At 44.5% G+C, this 24797-nt stretch overlaps 2 protein-coding genes and 1 long non-coding RNA gene across 9 annotated transcripts in view; 1 reads left to right on the top strand and 2 right to left on the bottom strand.

The window, feature by feature from the left end:
• The window catches only part of LOC112646092 (BTB/POZ domain-containing protein KCTD7), a 95147-nt gene extending 88397 nt beyond the window's left edge, over positions 1-6750 (bottom strand). For 2 of the 6 annotated variants that reach the window (XM_049110782.1, XM_049110784.1), the window contains exons 1-4: positions 6533-6737; positions 3620-3789; positions 216-394; positions 98-145 (exon numbers count right to left, since the gene is read on the bottom strand). In XM_049110782.1, coding sequence (XP_048966739.1) covers positions 98-145; positions 216-394; positions 3620-3789; positions 6533-6676 — 541 coding nt within the window. In that variant the 5' untranslated portion in view covers positions 6677-6737. Of the gene's footprint in view, positions 1-97; positions 146-215; positions 395-3619; positions 3790-6532 lie in introns of all 6 variants that reach the window. The other 4 variants (XM_049110786.1, XM_035718165.2, XM_049110785.1 and 1 more) reach the window with 4 other exon arrangements.
• Positions 6751-7223: 473 nt separating this feature from the next.
• On the top strand, positions 7224-9016 carry LOC112646091 (uncharacterized). The gene is made up of 2 exons (XR_003127452.3): positions 7224-7464; positions 7652-9016. It is a non-coding gene; the product is annotated as an uncharacterized LOC112646091 (long non-coding RNA).
• A 12290-nt stretch (positions 9017-21306) lies between these two features.
• The window catches only part of TPST1 (tyrosylprotein sulfotransferase 1), a 141121-nt gene continuing 137630 nt past the window's right edge, over positions 21307-24797 (bottom strand). For both annotated transcript variants that reach the window (XM_025425727.3, XM_025425726.3), the window contains 2 exons: positions 22002-22044; positions 21307-21859 (listed from right to left, as the gene is read on the bottom strand). In XM_025425727.3, the coding sequence (XP_025281512.1) occupies positions 22032-22044 (13 nt within the window). In that variant the 3' untranslated portion in view covers positions 21307-21859; positions 22002-22031. The remainder of the gene's footprint in view (positions 21860-22001; positions 22045-24797) is intronic.

The following is a 24797-nucleotide window of genomic DNA, read 5'->3' as shown; positions in this document are numbered from 1 at the left end:
GATGATGTCATAGGCAAGGTGGGCCCTATTTAACCTGAATCTTCCCAGTGGGGAAGGTGAGGGGGGGTGCAGAAAGGGAAGCAGGAATCTCTCCAACCTTGAGTAATATAGATGAATCTTGGACTCAATTCTTCTGGGTGCAGACCTAGGCATGGACAGATGCCTTACAACCCTCCTTCCCACACCTCCACCACCCTGGGCAGCTGACCCCTCACCTTTGTAATAGGGCATGAGTCCCAGAAATGCCTGGCGCACTTTCTCCCCCTTCAGAGGCTGCATGTTTTCTAGCTGCTCCAGGAGGGGCCCGATGGCATAGTACTGGGCCTCTTTGTACACAGCCCGCACACGCTCCCGGGGCGGCAGGTCCCCTGAGCGCAAGAAATTCAGCACATCTCTGAGCGGGAAGGAAAGACAGTTTGGTGAGAAGGAGCTAATGGACCTGGGCAGTGTCACACAGAGGTTAGAGCACAGAATCTGGAACCAGACTACCAGCTATGTAACCTTGGGTAACTGAACCTAACCTCTCTATGCCTTGATTTTCTTATCTGTAAAATGGAAGAAAATTAAAAACTACCCCAGGGATCCCTGGGTGGCGCAGCGGTTTAGCGCCTGCCTTTGGCCCAGGGCGCGATCCTGGAGACCCGGGATCGAATCCCATATCGGGCTCCTGGTGCATGGAGCCTGCTTCTCCCTCTGCCTATGTCTCCACCTCTCTCTCTCTCTCTCTGTGTGACTATCATAAATAAATTAAAAAAAAAAAAAAAAAAAAAAAAAGAACTTAAAAACTACCCCATAATGGTATGAAGGGATTAAAGGAGTTAAGAGATAAAAAGTCCTTGGAAAATACATGGCACAAGGTAAGCCCTCAATATACATTAATAGCTATTATTATCAGTATCATTATTATTATATTTATAATTATTAGGGTTTTTTTGTTTTTATTAGGTATTGTTATTGGGTATACATAAGAATACTGGAAAGATGATTTCTAGGTTTATATATATATAATATATATAAATTATATATAATATATAATATATATATAAATTGAGGTATAATTAATGTGCAAAAAAGGTACAAATCTTAATCATATAGTTTGATTTATAACCACCATCTACACCAAGATACAGGACAAAACATTTCCATCTCCTTAAAGTTTCCCTCTGCTTCTTCTCATTCGATCCCAGAATTATTCTATCAACAAAGATCAATTTTGCCTCATCTTGAAATTCATAGAAATGGAAGCACACAGTACATTCTCTTCTGTGCCCGGCTTCTCTCCTTCAACAGAATGTTTCTGAGATTTATCCCTTATGTTGTATGTAAAAAACTAAATGGCACGGCATGGTATGGATGTACTGTAATTTATTTACCCTTTCTCTTATTGATGGACAGTTGAGTTGTGTCCAGTTTGGGGATCTCATGAGTAAGCTATGGTGAATATTCCTGTATAAGACTTTTTGTGGATACACATACCAACTTCTCTTGGGTAAATGTTAGGAATAGAATTGTTCAGTCATAAGGTGAAGTGCATGCTTAACAAAAGGGTTGTAGCATTTTACATTTCCACCAGCAATGTAGAAGGGTTCTCCATCTTCTATATATCCTTGCCATTAGTCTTATTTGGTAGCTATACAGACATCAAATGCCTACTCCTAACGCCTGAACAAACTGGTCCCTGGAATGAATAAGATCACATATTGTATTTTCTTAAAATAAAAATTCAGTTCTTTCAATTCTATCTTCAGATTCTTTAGTGCTAAGAGTAATCAGATCCATCACTGGTAGGTGTGGGAAGGTCTTTTCTGTAAAGATATATGAGTAAAGCCAAAGATCAAGATGTTGCCTAAGTAGTTAGTCTATAACCATGACGTAACACCAGCTAACACTTACTAACTACTAATCTGTGTCAGCCACTATTCATGTGTTGTTCCATTTAATCCCTTTAATACATTGTGGGTTAAGTGCCATTTTAGGTCCATTTTATAAATGAAGAAAAAGAGGGGCTCAGGTTAAGGAATACCCTTACTCAAGGAGCCACAGCTAGCAGAAGCCCAGATGCAAACATAATTGACTCCAAGCCCATACCCACAGTGGTCCAGACTCTAGTGCAAAGTGCTATTCACTGATCACAATGGGAAACTGTCCCAGGTGGCAGCCCAATCAGACTTCATCATAGGTGCTGGCGGCATATAAAGTGTACCAGCAGAGAAATGTACCTGACCAAATGCCTTAAACCCCTACTTTATTTTATCTGAGTCTTTAAGCAACTTCATCTGATGATGAATCATAGGCCATAGGAGTCCAACAGCCTGAGGATAAATGCCATTTATCCTGCTTTCTGCCACACCCTTGCCTGTCTCTGACCCTCTCCAGCTATGGCCATGTGGCATGGGCGCATCAACCTAGAGCCAAACTCTGTTCCCTCTCCCCACAACCCCTTTCCAAATCAGTCCTCTAGGATCTTAAGCAAACCTTGGTCTGCTCCGAAAAACATAACCCCGGGGCAAGGCCCAGCTAAGAGTGTGCTGTGGGAGCTGCCAGCTGGGGCCAGTACTTTCTTCTCCAAAAGAGCCTGCAAACAAAAATCTTTTTATAGCTCTGCAGAATGATGTGACACTTTGTTTTCTCAGCATTGGAGGCAGCTAACAGCCCAATGGGGACACCCAGATAGTTCAAAGTAAATTGTTTGACCAGAGATTCCTTTCTGTGGATAAAAATGACCTTCTTCCCAGTGTGGGCAATCCTACTCGGAGGAGTGATAGAGGAGCAGTGGTTGGAGATCTCATTTCTGCACTCCCACCCCCCACCCCCCTAGTCAATTTGTTGAAGGTCAAGAACCATGCGAGTTCTCTGGTCATCTCCAAAGTTAGGCCGAAGATGCAAAGAGCTTTAGCCACATGCTCTGGAAGGACCTGGCCAGGGGTCATACCAAGGCTCCTTATGTAATTGGCATGGCAGGCCTGTGAGGCAACTATAATTATTTCTCATTTCACAAATAAGGAAACTAAAAACAAATCTTTACATTGCTTATGTGTAAGGTATCAGAAGTCCTTTCTTGGGAAAGGCTATTTTCTCTATGTTTTAGTGTTAAAATGACAGTCACAATTGAAGGTGCTTTTTTAAAAAGACTTTTCTTGGCAAAATTAAAAAATGGCAATCATATATTGGCCCTTCCCTCACCATTTTTGTTCATGCATTTTAAACTATTGAAGGAGGTCTGAGAACCACTGTCACACTCCACATCCCTCCCTAACGGCAACATGGAGCCCCAGAACTTGAATCTGATGATATTCCCCAAGAGGTTGTTTTGGAACTCCCCCACCTCTAGGTGGGATCACACCTATTCCACACAGATGACAACGTCCTGGTCTTCAATTTCATAGGACAGCAGCAGTTTCATCACATCCAGCCAGTATGTGTCACCTGGGATTGCTTGTCCTCTCTGGGAAAGAAACTATGACTTCTGATCCCACTCAATAAGCACATTTACTAAATTGCATCTGTACATTTGTTATCTCCTCTCCTAGGTATTATAGAAGACACCAAAGCCCCAAACTGAAGCCCATGACACTTACTCCCTAGGACTACAAAACTGATCACAGAGGGAGAAACATACCCAAAGTGGGTGCCATCCCGGTCAATGAAGTACCGGCCCTCGGCGTCGGTAGGGATGTAATGCCGCCCGCTGAACATGGCCGCCAGCATGGTGTCTTCATAGCGCCGCAGGGTAGATAGGCGTGTGGTGAAGTGAGCCCCTCCAATGTTAAGGGGGACAACCTCAGGAAACTGGAAAGGAACCACCAGTGCTTTCAGCCCGGCACTGGGGAATGAGAGCAGGGGCTGCTCTGTCGGCCGTCTCCTTGGGTCTCATTAGTGCTGCACCATCCGGGCACCCAAGGCTACAATCTGGGAGTCTCTCTGAATGCTCTTCTCTCTCCTCCCTTTCCCTACACCCTTCAGTTGCCAAGTCCACCCCACTGTCCCTCTGATAGCCATTAAATCAGGCCTCCCCATGCCAGTTCCTACTTTCTCTTCTCTAGAATGAACTTAACCATTTTTATGCCCTTGCTTATGCTGTCTTCTCTGTCCAGAACATTCTTCCCACTCTCCCTCTGTCCATCTAGCAAATGCAACTGCCATAGATGTATGCGGTGTGCGTTGCTCACTGCACAGGGCACCCGTCTGTGAGTGGTCTGCTAGATCAGCTGTGTGCCCCTTCTCTATTGCACACCAAGGCACCATATAGGTCAGCAGCATCCACTCATTCTATTCCCTGATTCTGTGAACACTTAGGCTCTTTTGTCCCTCACCTGCCCCCAACACAGAGTTAACTAAATAGTCCCTCCATGTGCCCTCACTATGTGCCACGCTCTCCTCTATTATAGTTCCTAGCATGATACACTGGCAGTTATTTACTCCTGTCAGCCCACCCTTCTAGACGCCAAGGTTCCTGAGGGCAGGGACACGTTTTATTCACTAATCACAAGGTCACCCACAGCAGAGCTCATCGATGTTTGTGGAATCATTCCAGGCATCCACTCTACATTCTCTGTACCTCATCACTTCTCTCCTACTTAATCTGTAGAGTGAGATCAGGCCCCAGCCCAGCTAAGGTTCTGGAGGCAAAGGCAGGGGGAGGAACAGGGAATGATGGTAGAGACTGGCCCAGAGAAGCTCTGGGTTCTCTCAAGTGCTCAGGACCTTTTTTAGGGGTATGGGGGTAAGAGGTGGGAATATCTTTCACTGCTTGTGTTTTTAAAAGAAATGAAGCCAGTTCTCTCTAATTTTCCCACAAACCTCCAGATTAACTACAATTTTATACTAGTGCACACTTTTCAGTATTACAACATCTCTCAGGCTCCAGTGTATATTTATCTAGATAGTCCTTTCCCCTAGCTTTGCAGTATAGTTGACATACAATGTCACATTAGTTTTGGGTATAGACACAGTGATTTGACGGGCCTACACCTTATAGTATGCTGACCACAAGTGCAGGTGCCACCTGCCACGACACATCGCTATTATGGTATCATGGACTGTGCTCCCTGTGCTGTACCTTTTATCCTAGTGACCTTTTCATTCCGTTACTGGAAGCCAATACGTCCTGCTTCCCTTCACTCATTTTGCCCATACCTTCACCTTCCCTCCCCTCTTGTAACCACTGGTTTGGTCTCTGTATTTATGAGTCTATTTGTGCTTTGTTTTTTTTTTTTTTTTTTTGTCTTTTAGATTCCATATATAAGTAAAGTACTATGAGCTTTCAAATTCTTTGTGAAATAAAGTAGGATATAAATACATTAAATCAAAGCTACTCAGAGCCTGATGCAGTGCCTGGCTCCCACAGTAAAGACTCAAGTATGCCTTGAATGAATGAGTGAATAAATGAATAAAAAAAAAGTATGTACAGTTCTTGTGTATGTACACACTGTTACTCTTCTGCAACCAAAGGACAGCAAATACCTTCTACTTACTCTATAGCTCCTCTAAAACTACTGTATATGCATACCAAGGACTCAAATATTATTTTGGGATAATAATACTTTACATTTCTGGGGCTCTTTACACCTTTTTCAAGGACACCTCATATCAATCCAAGAGTTTGCTCCATAGTAGAGCTGAAACGACCGAGGCACACAGGAAAAAGCAGTCAAACAGCTTTAGGTCTCCCATGCAACAATGTATCTATGGGGGAACAGGCCTATGGTCTCTGGGTCCTGCACTTTCTTTCAAGCCACATTGTTTCTCCAGTGACAGTGCACAAAAAATAAGCACCACAGCGTTCCTAGGCTTTCCCCCCTCCCCCAGCTGCAAAGAGTACTTCTAGGGTTTTGCTCATTGTCACAAGTGTTTCATGATGTTGAGAGTATAGGCTTCCAATCCCCCCCCACCCCCGTGCCCCCTGAGGCTGCCCCTTCTCCTAGGGCTGCACACATCACAGGCCCCACGTCCAGCACTACCTTAGCTCCTGCCTCCTACCTCCTAGCCTCCTCCTTCGGGGCCCAGGAGGGCTCCACCTCCCTCCTCATGGCCACTTCGGCCCTAAATACGATCCTGCCATACGCGTCAAGCCCGGTGGGCGCAGCACAGCACAGCACAGCGGCTGCAGAGGGAAACCACGGAGCAGTCAGGTGCGCGTGGACACGTGCACCCACCGGCCCGCTCCTCCTCTGCAGAGTCCCTAACCCCCACGGTCGGGGCAGGGGCAGCTGGAGACTGCATTTCCCGGAAGACACTCCCTCTGGGGGCTCCGAGGTCCCCTCCCACCGCCACCCTCCCTCGTCGTCGTCAGGGCCGGAGCGAGCAGTGGGAGCGCGGCAGCCCCGCGGCCGGTGGACCTGGGCGGAGGGGGGGGGCGGGGCGGGGCGGGGGTGGCGGGCCGCTGTGCGCCCGGGCGAGGCGGCACGCCGGGTGGGCGGGGACGGGCCGCGGGCTGACCGCAGCGTCCGCACCGCTCGCAGCCCGGGGTCAGCCCTGCCGCGCAGCAGCTGCTCCCGGGCGCCCCCCGACGCCCCGGCGCCCCCCGCAGTACCTCCTGGGGCAGCAGGGGCAGCGCGTGGCCCGCCTGCGTGGCCGTGGGGGTGGCCGGCTCCAGGAAGTCGTCCTCGGCGTCGGAGCTGGACATGGCACCGTCCGGACGACGGCTGTCTGGCTCCCGCCCCGTGACTACCACCATCCCTCTGGCTCCGGGCAGTGGGCGCGGCTGCGGGCGGCGGCGGCGGCGGGCGGCGGCGGCGGCGGCGGCGGCCCGGGCACTAGCGCCGAGCAGCCCCCAGCATGACGCGGCGCGGCCGCCGGGCGGGCCGCGGGGCCCAGGGCGCAGCGCGGCGGCGGGAGGGCGGCGGCTCCCTCAGCGCCAGCGGGCTCGCCGAGCAGCGCGCGCACCGCAGGGCCGCCGGCCCGACCCGGCCGCCTGCCGCTATTGGCCGAGGCTCCGCGTGCCCCGCCCCGATGGGCAGGCAGCTCGTCCACTCCAGGAGCAGGCAGCGCCTGAGCAGCCACTGGGAGGCGGGCCTGCCCGCTGCCCTGCTCTGATTGGTCGCCGGGCAGCGGACGCCCTCCCCCCGCCGTCTCTCGCCCGCCGTCGCCCGTACGCGGGCCCCGCCCGTCGGCTCGGAGGGGGCTTCCCGCCGCGGGGTCGACGCCTCCCGAGCTGAGGGGAGGCGGGGCTCGCCGTCTCGGCGTGGGTCCGCCCGCAGGCCGGGGGAGGCCGGGGGAGGCCGGGGGAGGCCGGGGGAGGCCGGGGGAGGCCGGGGGAGGCCGGGGAAGCTGCGGCGGCGGTGGGGGTCCTGGGTCGCCCGACGGAGGCGCGGGAGGACAGCCGAGGACCGCGGCCGAGGTCGCCGGGGCGGTGCGAGAGCAGAGGCCGCGCTGCGCCGGGGCCGCCGGGGCCGCCGGGCGTCCGGCCCTTCCCGACTCAAGCAGGAACCTGGAAACAAAGCTCCTGGGAGCGACCGCGGTCCGGTAAGCAAGACAGTGCGTGTCCACTGTCCACCCGCGCGCCGGGCCGCGGATGCTCGCCGCCGCCCGCCCGCCCGTCTGTCCGCCCGCCCGCCCGCCCGTCCGCACCTCGGGCGCCGCGTGCGCAGCTGGGGCTCCGCCAGGGGTCCAGCATCGAGCTCCTTCAAACCGCTTCACCCCGGCTCCTCAGCGGCCCTGCCGTGACGGATGGTGAAGGTGGGCACCTCCCCTGCTGGACCCACCTCTGTGCATCACAGCCACCGGAGCGGGACCCCGTCGAACTCGCAGTCCTCCGTCCGGAGCCCCACTCGGTCTGGAGCGAGCCCCCCCCGCGGCCGTCCTAACTAGCCGCAGGCCCATGAACCTCTCTTCGGGTAGCACTACCCCAAACAGGGCCCCTAGAGGTTCCCCTTATCTATCACTACCTGCTCCCAGTTGTCAACAATATGTAACAAAATTTCCTCTTTCCATCCTATGACAATTAGGATGTTTCAGCTGTAACAGAAATTGCAACCAAAATAATAAGAATTTCATTATGGTATATAAAGTCTGAGCAGATCCTGGGTTGATTCACTAACTCAACTGAACAAGCAGTTACCTGGACCAGCTTCCTTCCATTTATCCACTAGGGACCGATGGCCTCTCCTCCCCTAGGAATCCATATGAGAAAACCACAGAACCAAGGGCAATCAGGGACACGGTTATTCTGACTCCTTAAAGAAAGGCTGAGCAGGGAGCCCAGAGGCTCAGGAGATCGTGAAATCCATATGCAACCAGTTTTTACATTGCATTCTCAATGTGCCAGAGTTTGCATTTTCCATTCCTGCTAAGGATTTCCTTCACTCATGTAGTTTCCCAGTTATTTGTTTACACAGCGAGGGAAAATCCAAGGTCAGCAGCCTGGAATGAGGACTTGCTGAATGAGTAGGAAGAGGTTGGAACAGGCTTTCTGGGAAAGCAGGGTAGTTTGCTGGCAGCAGCTATCTCCACCCAACAGTGGAATGACTTCCAGGCCATCTCACATGAGGGTTGCAGGGAAGGGTCTGTGAGCCTTTGAGAGAGCCATGGGATGAGTAGCAGATACTCTCGTGCAGAGGTGGGGGCTGCTCTCAGAACACAGGCAGTTATATCCTGAGATCACTTCTCCAAAACTAAACCAAACAGGCCTGAGATCAAACCCTGAGATTAGTAACTGGATTCTATTCTCCATGTATCCTTGAAGAAAAGAACTTCTGAATGCTGGCAAATCTTTAAAGTACTGATTTAACTACTGAATTTTCTCTCTTGTTTCTAGTTTATTGAATAACAACCATAAAGGAAATGAAAACAGAACCGAAAGCATCCAGCTTCTTTTCCATATTGCCTTCTTAGTTTTAATTTTGATTTAAATATTTTAGGCTTATCAAAAATTATGGACAATAATAATTGAAAACCCATGTACTTAGCTTGGGAGCTAATGAAACACATGTAACACAATATTAGAAACACAATTGTATCTGTACACACCTCCCTAATCTCATTTTACCCTCCTAAATACAGTATATGTATCACTCCATGCATGTTTTCTCTTTAATCAGGTTATATAACACGGAAAAGTGCAAAACCATTTATGTAGAAATGGTTTGAAGAAAATGGCTTGAAGAAAAATTATAAAGGAAATACCCATAATACTACCACTCAATCAAGAACTAGAACATTGGGACACCTGGGTAGCTCAGTGGTTGAGTGTCAGCCTTCAGCTCAGGGCGTGATCCCGGGGTTCTGGGATCGAGTCCCACATCAGGCTCCTTGCATGAAGCCTGCTTCTCCCTCTGCCTATGTCTGTGTGTCTCATGAATAAATAGATAAATAACCTAAAAAACAAAACAAAACAAAAACAGAACATTACAAGCCCCTACATTCTCCAAGGGTCCTCCCTGATGAAGACAGCCTCCATTCTCTCAGAGGTCACCAGCATCCTCACTTTTCTGACAATCATTTACTTGTTTTCCAAGCTTAACCACCCTTTTCTGCATCTCCTAAGCAATGCAATTTGATTTTAGCTCTTTTTAGATTTTAAGATTTACTTATTTTAAAGAAACAGAGAGCAGAGGGAGGGGCAGAGGGAGAAGGAGAGAGAGAATCTGAAGCAGGCTCCCCTCTGAGCTTGGAGTCTGACCCTGGGCTTGATTCTACAATGTTGAGATCATGACCCGAGCCAAAACCAAGAGTCGGACACTTAGCCAACTAAGTCAACTAAGTGCCCCTGTTTTTAGACTTTAAGTAAATGCAGTGTTATCCATACCACTATTGATGAATAGTTTTTTTCTAGTGTTGTGTTATGACAATCAATGCTGCTATGAACCTTATTTTAATGTCTCTTGCTGTTCTGAACATTTTATATCAAATCATGTCACTCCTGCATTTCAAGCTCTTCAAGGGTATCCTTGTTTCCAGAACAGGTAAAGAAAAAAGCTTGGTTCTGAGTGAAGGGAGAATGGGAGGAAAATAAAAGAAAAAAAAGAAAGTGCAAATACTCCGTGAAGGAGCTTTGCTGGCACCCAGAACTTTTCTACCTCCCAAGTTTTAGCTCCATCGATCACTAGATTCTGTCCTTCCGTTTATTTCCCAAAACCTGCTTTACTTGCTTTGCTACTTCTTTAAGACTGATGGTTCCTTACCCACCCAACCTTTTCTCTCAGGTATCTGTTAAAATGACTTGATTTTATTTTCTCCCATATCCTACCAAGATCCTAATGTACCCATTTAAGCATCTCCCTAGGGAATGCCTTCACGTGTTCCTTCCCAGCACCTGATCTTGGGACAAAAACCCATCAGATTAACCCATCAGCTTCCATGCTCTGTCTCTGGGTGAGTGAGAATGGTACCAGTGAGTATGAGAATTGGTACCATTAGGGCAACCTGGGTGACTCAGCGGTTAAACGCGCCGCCTTTGGCCCACAGTGTGATCCTGGTGACCTGGGATCCCTGCATGGAGGCTGCTTCTCCCTCTGCCTCTGTCTCTGCTTCTGTCTCTCTCTCTCTCTCTCTCGCTCTCTCTGTCTCTCATGAAGAAATAAATAAAATCTTAAAAAAAAAAAAAGAATTGGTACCACTATAAATGCATGATCAACTCACACCATGCCACTGTGCAATCTGTTCATGTGTTTCTTCTAGTCAGCTTTCTTTTTTCTCTTTTTAAAATTGAGATATAATTGACATACCACATTCTATTAGTTTCAGGTGTACAAATATAGTGACTCAATATTTGTAGAAATTGCAAAAAGATTACCACAATAAGGCCAGTCAATATTCAAGTCAGCTTCCTTTTCTATTTCCAGTCTTATCCTTCTTCCCAAGACCCTTCTGCATTCCAGGTTATCACCCCTCCTTCCAGGAAATGGCAGTTTGACCATTATTGCGTAGAGCAATGAGGCTTCAGGCACGAGGAACTCCCTTAACTTCCTTCCATCTCACCTGCATGTTAACCCTCTTTAGGTTTAAGGCTCAGTCTCTCAAGGATGCCCTAACTTTTCCAGGATTGTACTTGCTCCATCAGTTAACCCTTTTCTCTTCTGAATTTTCAGTCTCTTCCTCTATATTGTTCCCTTTGCTATAGCCTATTTTTTTGTGCCAGTTTCTTCCATCATAATAAATAAAAATTCTTCAATCCCGCATCCTTCTCTAGGTAGCACAGCTTCTTTCTCTGTCTCTTCGTGGCCAGTATCCTCACAAGAGTCCACACTGCTTCCTCTATTCCTTACCCCCATTGCAAAGTAGACTTCTCACCCATCACTGAAAGGGCAGCCTCTGAGTTGCCAAGCCCAATGACCTGTCCTTCCTGAATTCTTTGAAGCATGCCACAACTGACAAATTTCTTTCTTTTAAAACCCCTTTCTCCTTTGAATTCCAAGAGCCTCTTCTGTCTCTCCTCTCCATCTGTTTCCCATCTCCTTTGCAGGGCTCATTCACCCTCTCACCTCTTTAGGGCTGTTGGATCCTGGAATTAGCTCTTGGCTTTCTTCTTTCCTGTTCTACATACACTCTCCAGGTGATTGTCTAATCCCATGGTTTCAACCATCATCTATATATTAAAATCCTCAAATTTAAATTTCCAACTCAGCTGTTTCTCCTGAACTTCATACCCTTATCTTACATAAAACTGACAATTTCACATCTCTAACTGGATGTCCCTAAGGGCAATTTGAACTTAACATGTTCAAAACCTGACTCAGCATCTTCCCACCAAATGTTTTCAATCTCTTTTATTTCCCTCAACTTTCAACTCCTTCTTATCTATTGGGCACAAAGGAAGGAATAACATGATTGAGAGGATGGAGTTAGAGGGTTGGCTTTCCCTTGCTCTTCCAGCCTGGAGGAGGGTTGTGTGACAAGTTTCCCAAGGCACAAAAACTTGGCCAATGGCCAACTTGCTCTGATGCACCCCATTCATTAACCACTGCTATTCCTTAGCCCGGACTTGTCTTCCTATCATCTGCTTGGTAAACGTGACTGATATTCAGATTGGCTCTCTCACCTCTTTTCTGACCCCTCTTAAGTGTGCCTCACTTAATGCTAGAAACTTAAAATTTAAAAGCTCTTTTTCCCAGAGTACCTTGTATCCTGGATTCCATGCATAACCTAACTTTCACCAAGCAGATCCAATGCCCTTGAGATTTGGAGGGGGGAAGTGAAGACTGAGTTGGAGGCCATGATTCTTGCTCTTTCGGGAGGCAAGCCTGAATGGGGAAGTGTTAAAACTTTTCCTTTTTGCTGTGGTTGTAGCAGACTTCGCAGTATATACCTTCCTGGATGTCAAAAAGCAGGGTGGGGCATTCATTTTGTTGTCTATTCCCTGTAATATCTCCAAGGTCCAGTACAATGCATGGCACATAGTAGGAACTCAGTCGATGAACACTCAAAGAAATTTGTGCTAAGATCACATTCAAATTATTACCTCTCTCCATATATTTTTTCCTCTTGAATTTTATTGGTATTATTAGTATATAGGGTCATGAATTACTGTTATTAATATCAAAGAGGTAGGGAATTCCAGAGTGCCATCATTCTGGGTTGGTGGGAAGGAGCTCCCATCAAGTTGTGAGAAGTCCTGGGAATCTCATTCAGAGCAAACACTAAGGGGATGCTCTTTGGTTTGGGGTGCACACTGGTAACCATGGGCATCTTCACTGTGCGAGATGACATGGGTCCTGAAGTGGTCTCATCCTAAGCTCTTTACATACTTTAGATGAATGTTGTTTTATATTTTCACTTAGTAATTATAATAAAACAAAAATAGCATATAAAACAAATGCAAAAATAACATCTAGAATTCCATGAAAAGGGACGCCTGGGTGGCTCAATGGTTGAGTGTCTGCCTTGGGCTCAGGTCATGATCCTGGAGTTCAGGATCGAGTCCCACATCGGGCTCCCTGTATAGAGCCTGCTTCCCCCTCTGCCTATGTCTCTACCTCTCTCTCTCTCTCTGTGTCTCTCATGAATAAATAAATAAAATCTTAGAATTCCACAAAAACAGTGTTTTATGAACGTGGTATGAGGGTCTATTGTTGTCCTACCTCCTATGGTTGGCTAGAGACATTAAGGTGTAATGAAATATTTAAACATCCTGAGGTAGGATAGGATTAAGAGCAGGGGTTTTCTGTAACTTTTTCTGTTATAGGACATATAGGAAATATTTTCAGCTTAGTAGGACATATACTCAACCCGCAGCTGTAGAGAGAAAGCAGCTACAGACAAGACATACATGGTAGGTGTGGCCAGATTTGGCTCACTGGCTATAGTTTGCCAGCTCCTGTATAAGAGAAATAAATCCATCCTAACTGCATTGTGACCTTTTCAAGTGTGCTCCATCTAAATATCCAAATAGCTGATTCCCTGCTTCACTTCTGATTCAAGGCTCATTCATTTATGAAGAACAATCAATAGCCAAATCTTCAGATTATTAATATTACTAACTTTTCATCAGAAGATTGGATAAATGAGACTTACTAGAAAATAAATGAACTGAAAGTCAATGTTCAGTCTAACTAGATGCATAGTTTTGAGTAAGTTGCAGCACTACTCAAAGACCCCAGTTTTTTTAATCTGTAGGATTAGGGGGTTTGATCTTTTGATTTACTTCTTTAAAAAAAACAGATCTTGGGGGGGGTCTCCTTGCAGTGGTGGCAGCATGAAAGCACAGCAGGAACTGCGGCAGCCTGCTTCTTCCCCTCTCTGAGTTTTAGTTGCAAGGAGTACAGCCAAAACTGCAACCAAAAGGAGGCATTTGCTTCCAGAAAAATCTCAAGGAAAAGTATTGCAGGCAACAGTCATAACTATTGGATCAGGCAGAGATATTCAACCAATTAGCCTGAAAGTTACAGTTCTTCTCCCAGAATATGGAGGCCACTCCATATTCTGGGTAGTTATGAAGTACTGGTAGTTCTGGACAAGGATTATTATTTACAGATGGTAACACTCTTGGAAAATATGTAGTCTGAGATAAATCACTGCTGAAATGGCACTGAAGTTCTGAAATCTTTCCTGTAGGTAATCTCCATGTCTCTTCTATAGCAAACTGTTATCTAAGAACACATCAATTGTTCTTTACTATTTTACAAAAATAATTCATGTTGATCATAGCACATTTAGAAAACAGTTAAGCACAAAGAGGAGAACCAGAACCCCCGCAATTCCACCACCAACAGATAAGGCTGTTAATTTTGGCACATGTCTTTCAGTTGCCTATCAATTTAGCTGTTCTATTTAGTGTCCTATCTATTCTGTAAATAATAAAAATGGGATCATAATAAAAAGCTTTGTGATCTGAGGTTTCCCCTTCCTGTGACATGAACATTTTTCTGTTATTAAATCTTTTTCTACAATAGCATATTTATTGGCTGAGTTCTATTGTGTGGATGCACCACAACTCATTTAACCAGTACCCCCTTTTGCTAGACTGCTTAAACTTTTTTTTTATTTCCATAAACTATACTGCAATGGGCAGTTTTATAGAGAAAGCTTTGCATGCATGTGTATTTCCTTATTTTTTTTTTTCCAACTTGAAAACTTCATAGGTTCAGCAGTCGTTCCACGTTTGGCCAACAGAGGGCATTGTAGGCTTTCTCAGGGAAAGACCTTCAAAGCCTTTTCTGTAATACAGAAGTACAAAAAGTGGTTTTATTGTGAAAATGATTCAATTTTGGATCTTAGGTAATAATCAGCTCAAAAGTAGAATAAAAGTCATTTATCTTTATCTTTAACAGAACTACTCTCTCTCATACACTTCTATGCACACATACACACGCACACACCCAATACTCAAATAATGAACTGCTCTGTTAGGATTTCAACACAAAATGAATAAAAATTACCCTTTTTGCTCAATTCAGAATAACTAAGGAGGGACTGCTCTGCTTTACAAAAAGACCCAAAGACTGCAGAACACTGCAGTGGGTAGTGACAGATAAGGAGGAAAGGGACCTCAGTGCTGAAAATACCGACCTCATCAGGGAAAAGCCCAGATGGCCCCAGGATCTACAGTTCCTTTAGAAATACAAATTTGGGGGTAACACTGAATCGGGTCTTGCCTAGATCACTATTTATCTATCATCTACTAGCCAGATTTTGAGAGGTGATAATAAATACATTTTGTTAGAACCCGAAATAATTGTTTTATGTGCATTTTTCTTGATTTTTACCAAGTCCATAAATTCCCAAGGGTGCTGCTCTGCCTATACTTCCTGGCACACCACCCAATCATACCTAGCAAATTACTGAGTACAAGGGAGGTACTTAAAACAGTTGCACCTCAATGCTAATAGCAAGTTTCTATTCTAGTATAAAGATAATTACTGAGATGAAGAGTAGTGGTTAGTGTCGATTAGGTTGCCTATCCTGACTCCATCACTAGCTGTATTGGGTACTTTACCCCCCACCCCCATCTCCATCCCCACCCCTGAGCCAATGTTTGTAAAATGTAGGTAGTAATACTACATACCTCAGATGGTAATTACGAGAATTAAATGAGTTTAAACATGCAAAATGGTTGGCATAGGACCTGGACCATGAGAAGTTCTTGATAAGCATTACTAGATGGATTATTTAAGTGATTCTGAGTTTTTTTCTCTCATTTTTAAATTCTATGATTCTTCATGGCTGATGCTCTCTCCAAGCTCCTGTGTCCACCGAGGACATGAGCCTCTCTCTGGCCTTGCGGGTTCACTTGCTGTCTGTGGCCTATGACTCTGCTGGCTCCAGGAAGCTGATAGTCATGGCCCACATGTCCATCTAGGCCCTTCCTGTTGCCTCCTTTTAAATTTTATTCCAGCCATCTTTCATTCGTTCAACAGGAGTTCCATTTGATTTCATCAAATCACAACATCTCATAAACAGTCATCTTCATAGACGTGATTGAAGATGGCAACAGGAAACAGAAATGCTTTTCTTCATAGAGCTCAAAAGAAATGTGCTTGGGCCAGAAAGAAAGCAAGCTTTGTGAAGAAGGAATGTCAATAGGGATGGAAATAGCACAGCATCTGCTTTTTCAAGCCAGTTGTGTGGTGGTTTCCTTTCCCCGAGTCAGCCATTTCGTGCAGTGGTTCTCTGCCCTTCTGACTCCAATCCACGCCCACCTGTAATAGTGGAGTCTCCAGGGGTGGGCAGGTGTGGGACATAAAAATCATGTCTCCTTTGGGGCAAGTACTGAAGTCAGGCTGGGTTATAGTCTAAAAATGGATCCTCCTCTCCCATTCTGATAGGCTCTGGATGAATATGGGACCTCTTCCCTACAAAGTTAATGATAAGACTAACACAGGAAATAAGCAAAAAAATAAATATTATGTTAAGAAGTTGACTTTATTACTATTTGGAGGCTGGAGCAGTTGTGTAACAAGAAATGGCACGGAAAACAGCCAAGCCTTTAATGAGGCTGGGATATCCCAGGTAGAGGCGAGAGGGTTTATAGGCACCTGAAAGGAGCAGAAAGTGAAGGAGTGTAAGGAGACAGGCAGGACACATATGCTTACACACACGAGAAGGTAGTGAGGCCCCACACTGTGGAGGTGGGACAGTTCAGAGGTAATGTGTTAGGCCTTAGAGACTCAAGGTTTTTGTACAAAGTGGTGACTTAAGGCATATTGCTGAATAAAGGATTGATATGGCTGCAGTATTCATTTTCTTTTATTTTTTAAATAGATTTTATTTATTTATTCATGAGAGACAGAGAGAGAGAGAGAGAGGCGCAGAGACACACGCAGAGGGAGAAGCAGGCTCCATGCAGGGAGCCCGACGTGGGACTCAATCCTGAGTCCCCAGGATCATGCCCTGGGCTGAAGGTGGCGCTAAACCGCTGAGCCACCTGGGCTGCCCTCAGTATTCATTTTCAACTAAAGGGGACAAGCCTGGGGGAGTGGACTGGGAAGAGGGATGTTCAGGTCAGGCTTGGACTAAAGTCCCAGATCACCCACTACAAGACTACCTGAGGGGCCTTGTCTAAGGCACTTGACAGGTAAGCCTGTTTTCTCATCTGCAAAATGATATGCCAGAGGTTTATGGGACAATTAATCATTTACTAAGTAATTTCCTGGGGCTCCTAGAATGTGCCAGACACTGGGTGTCAGAGATACAAAAACGAACAAGAAAAAGATAAAGTCTTGGTTTTCCAGGAACTTACACCTAGCATAGGAGACCAAAAAAAAAGAGTTAACAGATTAAAAACTGCAAAGTTTGCTAAGGTGATACTGTGAAGAAGAGAGGCAGGAAGGCATCTATTTTTAGTTCAAGGGGTCAGGAAAGTCTGAAAAAATGGAATTTATTGAGACAAAAGAACTGAGAATGAGGCAATCAGGCAAAAAGCAAAGGGAAGAACATTCCAGAGAGAAGAAAATTATGTGCAGAGGCAGGAAAAGCGTGGTATGTTTCTGGGAGATGCAAAGACCCTTAGAGCACAAGGGGTGAGGTGGGGAGATGGAGGACAGTGGCTAGATCATGGCAGGAACCATGATCTATTCTAAAAGAGAGGAAAAGAGGTGTGGGTCATATCTATATATGCATTATAAAACTATAAAACTATTACTCTGCTGTGTGCTACACAGAATTTGAGGGGGGCAAGAGTAAGAATGGGAATATTATTTAGGAGGCTGTCTATTGCAACAGTCTAGGTGACAGATGGTGCTGTCTTACATTAGGGTCGGGGCAGTGAAGCTGAAGTGAAGAAATATTTTAAAGGTAGAATCAAAGATCTTATATGTGAGAGAAAACAGGGAAGAAGAGACTCTTGGGTTTCTGGCTTGAGTGACTAGGTAAAAAATATTATTTGCTGATGGATAAGACCAAAGGATGCAGAATTTTTGGGACAGGCATAAGAAAATACATAGAATACCTTGTTTGGTGCCTTGCACATAGAAGACAATAAATAGGAATTACATTATCTGGTCATTCTGTATTGTAAATAATGGATCCTAGAAAACAGCTGGGAACAGTAACTTTCCTGTCCTCAAATGTAGTATGTAGGGGCACCTGGGTGGCTCAGTGGTTGAGCGTATATCTTCAGCTCAGGGCATGATCCTGGGGTCCTGAGATCGAGTCCCGCATCAGGCTCCTCACAGGAAGTCTGGTTCTCCCTTTGCCTATGTCTCTGCCTCTCTCTCTGTGTCTCTCACGACTAAATAATTCTTAAAAAAAAATGTAGTATGTAGGCATGTAATAGAACAGGATTCTGAGACAAATGGATGATAGCAGGTCTTTATGAAGTAAATTATAGCAAAATCTTCATTAAGAAGTTTAGATGTGGGGTGCCTGGGTGGCTCAGTGGTTGAGCGTCTGCCTTTGGCTCAGGGCGTGATCTAAGGGTCCTGGGATCGAGCCAAATGTCAGGCTCCCTCACCCTCTGCCCCTCACCCTGCTCACTCTCTCTAATAAATGAATAAAATCTTTTTAAAAAGAGAAGATGCATGTCAATAAATCTTCAACTAAGAAGGAAAGAATTTGCGATGGGGAAAAGTCTCTTTAACAAATGGTGTTGGGAAAACTGGACACCTACATGCAAAAGAATGAAACTGAGTCACTTTCCCATACTATACACAAAAATAAACTCAAAACACGTTAAAGACCTAAATGTGAGACTTGAAATCATAAAAATTCTAGAAGAGAGCACAAGCGGCAATTTCTCTGACATCAGCCATAAGAACATTTTCCTAGATAAGTCTCCTGAGGCGAGAGAAATAAAAGCAAAAATAAACTATTGGGACTTCACCAAAATAAAAAGCTTTTGCACAACAAAGAAACAATCAATGAAACTAAAAGGCAGAATGGGAGCAGATATTTGCAAATGACGTATCTGACAAAGGGTTAGTATCCAAAATTTATAAAGAATTGATACAATTCAACACCCAAAAAATAAATAATCCAATTAAAAATGGGCAGGAGATATGAACAGACATTTCTCCAAAGACGGCCCACAGACACATAAAAAGATGCTCAACATCCCTCATCATCAGTTAAATGCAAATTAAAACCACAATGAGATACCTCCTCACACATGTCAGAATGGCTAAAATCAAAAACACAAGAAATGAGTGGGAGCAGCTGGGTGGAGGCTAGATGGCCTGCAGCCCGAGCGCCTGTGCTGCGGGTGGCCCTGGTCTCTCCCCAGCACCTGCCCTGGGCTGGTTGTACTTGGCTCGTGGTTGCTGCCCGGTACTTGTCGGAGGTATGTGGAGGGCGAAGAACTTGGGCGCTCCACCACGAGGGCTGTGGCAGCCGGTCCAAGTCTCGCGCTCAGGCAATACCTAGACTTGAGGGAGCACAGCTAAGCATCAGCATTCTCCTCCACAGGATGATACATGAAGTGACAACCATTATGTTTCCCTTAATCATCTGGGGATTCAGCAAGTTCTATAATTTTTTTTTTTTTTAAAGATTTTATTTATTTATTCATGATAGTCACAGAGAGAGAGAGAGGCAGAGACACAGGCAGAGAGAGAAGCAGGCTCCATGCACCGGGAGCCCGACGTGGGATTCGATCCCGGGTCTCCAGGATCGCGCCCTGGGCCAAAGGCAGGCGCCAAACCGCTGCGCCACCCAGGGATCCCAAGTTCTATAATTCTTCCTGGTAAATTCAGGAGTTTTCCTGCAAGGGAAGTATCTGCTTAGAGAAATCAAATTTGGGAAAATTAAGAGAACAACCACCACATTGATAACCACACCCATAGTCCTGCTGGAAGAATGCTAAACAATTATTCTATGAATGAGAAGGCAAACTAGAGATGTTCTAATTTCAGTGAAGAACAAGAGCACAGAGTGGATGTGGGAAGAGGAGAGCTAAAGATGCAGATGCCTATTATTTTGAGACCCACTCACACTGCTGAATGTACTTTTTTTTTTTTCTGAATATACATCTGATTTATTCTGAGAGCTGCATGGAACTCCATGAAGACACCTTCCACAGTTTACTAGTTGATTTCTGGACTAGTCTCACCCAGGCTGCCTCCCAAACCTGCCACTTGCCACCATGAATGACACTGCAGTAAACCTATTACCTGCCACGGTGTGGATGGGCCCCCAATCAGCTGAAGGTCTTATTGAAAGAGAAGACCAACCTTTCTGAGCAAAAATAAATTCTGCCAGCAGACAGTTTTCAGACACCATCTAATTGATATCGTGAAGATTAAAAGCATCTCTTTGAAGTTACAAATTTGAAAAAGACATACAATGGGAGGTTTATGTGGAGTGGACTGTGATCGAGATATAAGAGGAAGGGATTCAGCTGGGTTTTTTTCTGAATTAGCTCAGGTCAAAGGAATCGGATGGAGGCAGAGGGAACATAAGTCCTCTTTTATTACCCCAAATCATGGAAGTGCCCAAAAGTATGATTTCTCTCTAGTGCAACTAGAGAACTTTCAGGTTATAGACCTTCCCCAAGTGAGTAATGTGTATGCTGGTCTATATATCAGCTGAGCTTTGTGAACTTGTCATTGAGATTACATCAGAAGATACTGTCATAAAATTATTACAAAAGTAAAAAAAAAAAAAAAAAAAACCCACAAGAAATGACAAGTGTTGGGGAGGATGTGGAGAGAAAGGAATCCTCATATATTGTTGGTGAGAATGCAAACTGGTGCAGCCACTGTGTAAGAGTATGGAAGTTCCTCAAAAAGTTAAAAATAGAACTACTCCAGTGATTGCACTACTGGGTATTTACCCCCAAAATACAAATACACTAATTCAAAGGGATACATGCACCCTATGTTTATTGAAGCATTATTTACAAGAGCCAAATTATGGAAACAGTCCAGGTGTCTATCAACTGATGAATGGATAAGGAAGATGTGGCACACACACACACACAGAGGAATATTACTCAGCCATAAAAAAGAATGATCTTTTTGCCATTTCCAACAACATGGATGGAGCTAGAGAGTATCATGCTAAGTGAAATAAGTTAGAGAAAGACAAATGATTTCCATGATTTCACTCATATGTGGAATTTAAGAAACAAACAAATGAGGGGGATAAAAAAGACAAACTAAGAAACAGACTCTTAACTATAGAGAACAAACTGATGGCTACCAGGGGGGACGTGGGTGGGAGGAGGGGTGAACTAGGTGATGGGGATTAAGGTGATGAGAACTGAGCATTGTATGGAAGTTTTGAATCACAATATTGTACACTTGAAACTAATACAACACCGTTATTTTAACTATACTGGAATTAAAATAAAAAACTTAATTAAAAATTATGATGCATAGAAGGGAATATCTACAATACAGCCAACTGAAGAAACTTTGGTTTATCAATCACCATTGGATAAAGTCTTACTGCTTCTCTGAGATCACAGTAATGAAAACATGTACACCGCCAGAACACTTCACACATTTAAAGCTTTTATTTTGAAAAATAAAATACAAAAGTCATTAAGTTGTAAATGTATACGGTAATTCCCCAACTTCTCAAAAACAATACAATGAATTATTTAAATAATTAAGATCTTTAATATTATCCACATCAATACATTTAAACAGGAAGTGTTCTACAAAACATTAGAACATGTAGACAACCTATTCCAAGATGAAACTGCCCAATTTTGCTTATAGAATCCCATTTTAAAGCCCTCCCCTTGAAACAAAAGTTTAGAATCTGGTAAGAAAAGATGAGGACCAGAGCAGTTTTAACAGAAAGCACACGCTCCCTCTGAGCTTCTTATCCACAGGCCTGTGTGTGTAATTAGTATCAAGAGCACTGTACTCAGGAAGCAGATCACGCAGGGAGGCCCAAATGTATCCTGACATCCCACCCTCTCAATGGGAGGAGAATGGCAAGTGAACAGGTGATGTGGGCCATGGTACATACGCTTGACTGATCTCATCAGGGAACAGCTAGTACTAGAAATTTTCCTTCTGTTGAAAGGCAGCAGTCTTCCCTAGGGCAAACAAATAGAATATGGTTATAGGTGTGGAGTCACTCTATTTTCCCCTGCACCATACTGCCTCCAGCCACACTGCCCTCTAAGAGAGCTTAAGCAGGGAAACCCAAAGACCAAGGAATGTCCCCCCAACTCTCACCTCATGTAAGAGGTTCCTGGCTCTGCTACTCTACTTCCTCAGTCTGTCAAAGGAAGCAAAAGATGTTTTATTTTTATTTTTTATTTTTTTTTGTAAAACATGTTTTAAAGCCCTTGAAGTTAGTTAGGATGGAGAGTAACTACTACCATTGAAATAATCAGGGGTGGCCTGCAGGCTCTGACTACACATTTTTCTAATGAACTCAATCTGCTAACTACTATATAATAAAGAATCTAACTGGCCTTTGTCTCTAGTTTGTGGTAGGGAGACCCTAAATTCTTGGATTTTCCCAGGTAATGGGAATGTCTTCATTATTCAGGAGCTCCTTGAATTATATTTGAGTTTGTGCTAAGAGATGAGATAACTCAGGATGGGGGCTGGTCACGGAAAGACCAAACCTGTGATTGACTTCACCCACATGGCCAATGATTCAATCAGTCATGTCTATGTAATTAGATCCCAATAAAAACTATGGATGCTTAAGTTCAGTGGAGCTTCTTGGTTGGTGAATACACCGATATGCTATGCTGCTGGTTGGAAGAAGTACCCTGATTCCACGGGGAATGGGCATTGCTCTGTTTTTGAGACCCTCTCAGTCCTTGTCCTACATCACTCTTCATTTGGCTCATTCTGATTTGTATCCTTTGTAATAAAACTGTAATTGTAAGTACAGCTTTGCTGAGTTCTGTGAGCCACTTTACCTAAATACCAAATGCAAGGGTTCTGTGGGCTTCAATTTTATCATTTATTATAAGTTAAATCGAGGTCTTTTACAGTCCTTTTCTAACTATATGTGTGTGTGATGCATTAAATAAACCAGAGTTACTTACTTTTTTTTTTTTTTTAATACCCTGTTAACATTTTTTTTTTTTAGATTTTATTTATTTATTCATGATAGTCACAGAGAGAGAGAGAGAGAGGCAGAGACACAGGCAGAGGGAGAAGCAGGCTCCATGCACTGGGAGCCCGATGTGGGATTCGATCCCGGGTCTAGGATCGCGCCCTGGGCCAAAGGCAGGCGCCAAACCGCTGCGCCACCCAGGGATCCCCAGAGTTACTTACTAGGCCTGAAGTGCCTACTAAGTGTTTTGTGCATTTTTATAAAATAACTGATTTGTAGGAATCCCCTATAGTCTACAAATGAATACTTTGTTTCAAATTATTTTAACCCACTTAAGGTACACTTTTTTACTCTCTTTATGATGCTTTCTAATAAGTAAATATCATCAGGGTGCCTGGGTGGCTCAGTTGTTGAGCATCTGCCTTTGGCTGAGGTTGAGTCCTGCATCAGGCTCTCCCCACAGAGGGAGCCTGCTTCTCTCTCTCCTATGTCTCTACCTCTCTCTGTATGTCTCTCACGAATAAATAAATAAAATATTTAAAAACAAAAAAACTTTAAAAACGTAAATATTATCAATTTTAATGGTGTCCAAGTTACCCACTTTATTTTTTTAAAAGATTATTTATTTATTCATGAGAGGCAGACAGAGAGAGAGGCAGAGACACAGGCAGAGGGAGAAGTAGGCTCCATGCAGGGAGCCCGACGTGGGACTTGATCCCGGATCTCCAGGATCATGCCCTGGGCTGAAGGCAGCGCTAAACCACTGAGCCACCCAGGCTGCCCTAAGTTACCCATTTAAAAATTAATGATTAGTGTTTTTTATGATCTGTTTAAAAAAATCCTTCCCTCTTAAGGTTATGAAATTATTCTCCTTTATTATCTCCTAAAAACTTTATTATTTTACCTTTCACATTTAGGTCTGTAATCTGCCTGGAAATGATTTTTGTGTATGCTGTGAAGCAGAGGTATCCCTTTAAATTAGTCTCAAATTCCCTTTCTTGATTCTTTCAAACTTACTATACAGAATAGTCTTTGGATTTGACATTCCTTCAAGACTTGACTCTCAGATTATTCTCTGGCCACAGCCTACAAGTGATTGATGGCTTATTCATGAATCCATCCAGGTTTCTGGGGCATCACGCCTAGACCAGGCTCAGGGTTCAGTGCCCCCTTGTCTGCCAAAGTTGATCAGTATTTTGGGGAGATCAGAAGTTCCTTGAGAAGATCTTTTTTTCTCTGACTCTTGAGGACTTATTCCAACTTCTCACCCATAACAGAAATTCAGTAAACATTTGTTGAACAAAATGAATGAATGGGAAGATTAAAATTAAATATAGGCAAATGAGAATATGCCCTGAAAGTAGTTTGAAATTCTCAAATAATACATATCAACTATTAAAGGCTTACAACTGTTATGGGACAAGGATTTGAGAAGACAGAGCCTTGAACCTTGGTGTGAGAAGCAACTTCTCTCAAATAGCCCTGTCCTTTTATTCCAGGCTTGCTTCAGGCTACACAACTTCACAGAGTCTATGAGGAGGTCTGTCTCCCTCACCAATCCATATCCGCAATGATTTTAGAAGCCGACGTTCTTGCTGGGTCTTCATTTCCTATTTACAAGCCAATTACTGATAGCAGCCTGGGCTAGAAAGGGCAGTCTTCTGCGGGGTTCCAGTAGGAGTTAACAATCTTTCCCCACTACCAGGTAGGCATGGCAGAGGATTCTCAGATGCAGGACATTCTGGGCTAGTTTAGGCACACGGTGTCAGCTGTAACACTGCCTGTTTCTCTTCAACTCAAGAAACAACACTGAAACCCAAGTAAGTATGGGTGTGACATTACAAGGATAACTCTGGATCTGTTTTAACAAATCTTTTAAAATGTAAACGTTGGGATCCCTGGGTGGCGCAGCAGTTTAGCGCCTGCCTTTGGCCCAGGGTGCAATCCTGGAGACC

Source organism: Canis lupus, chromosome 6, assembly GCF_003254725.2.
Source record: "Canis lupus dingo isolate Sandy chromosome 6, ASM325472v2, whole genome shotgun sequence".
Lineage (NCBI taxonomy): Eukaryota > Metazoa > Chordata > Mammalia > Carnivora > Canidae > Canis > Canis lupus.
The sequence above is the reverse complement of the archived record's forward strand: the minus strand, read 5'-3'. Positions and strand labels throughout refer to the sequence as shown.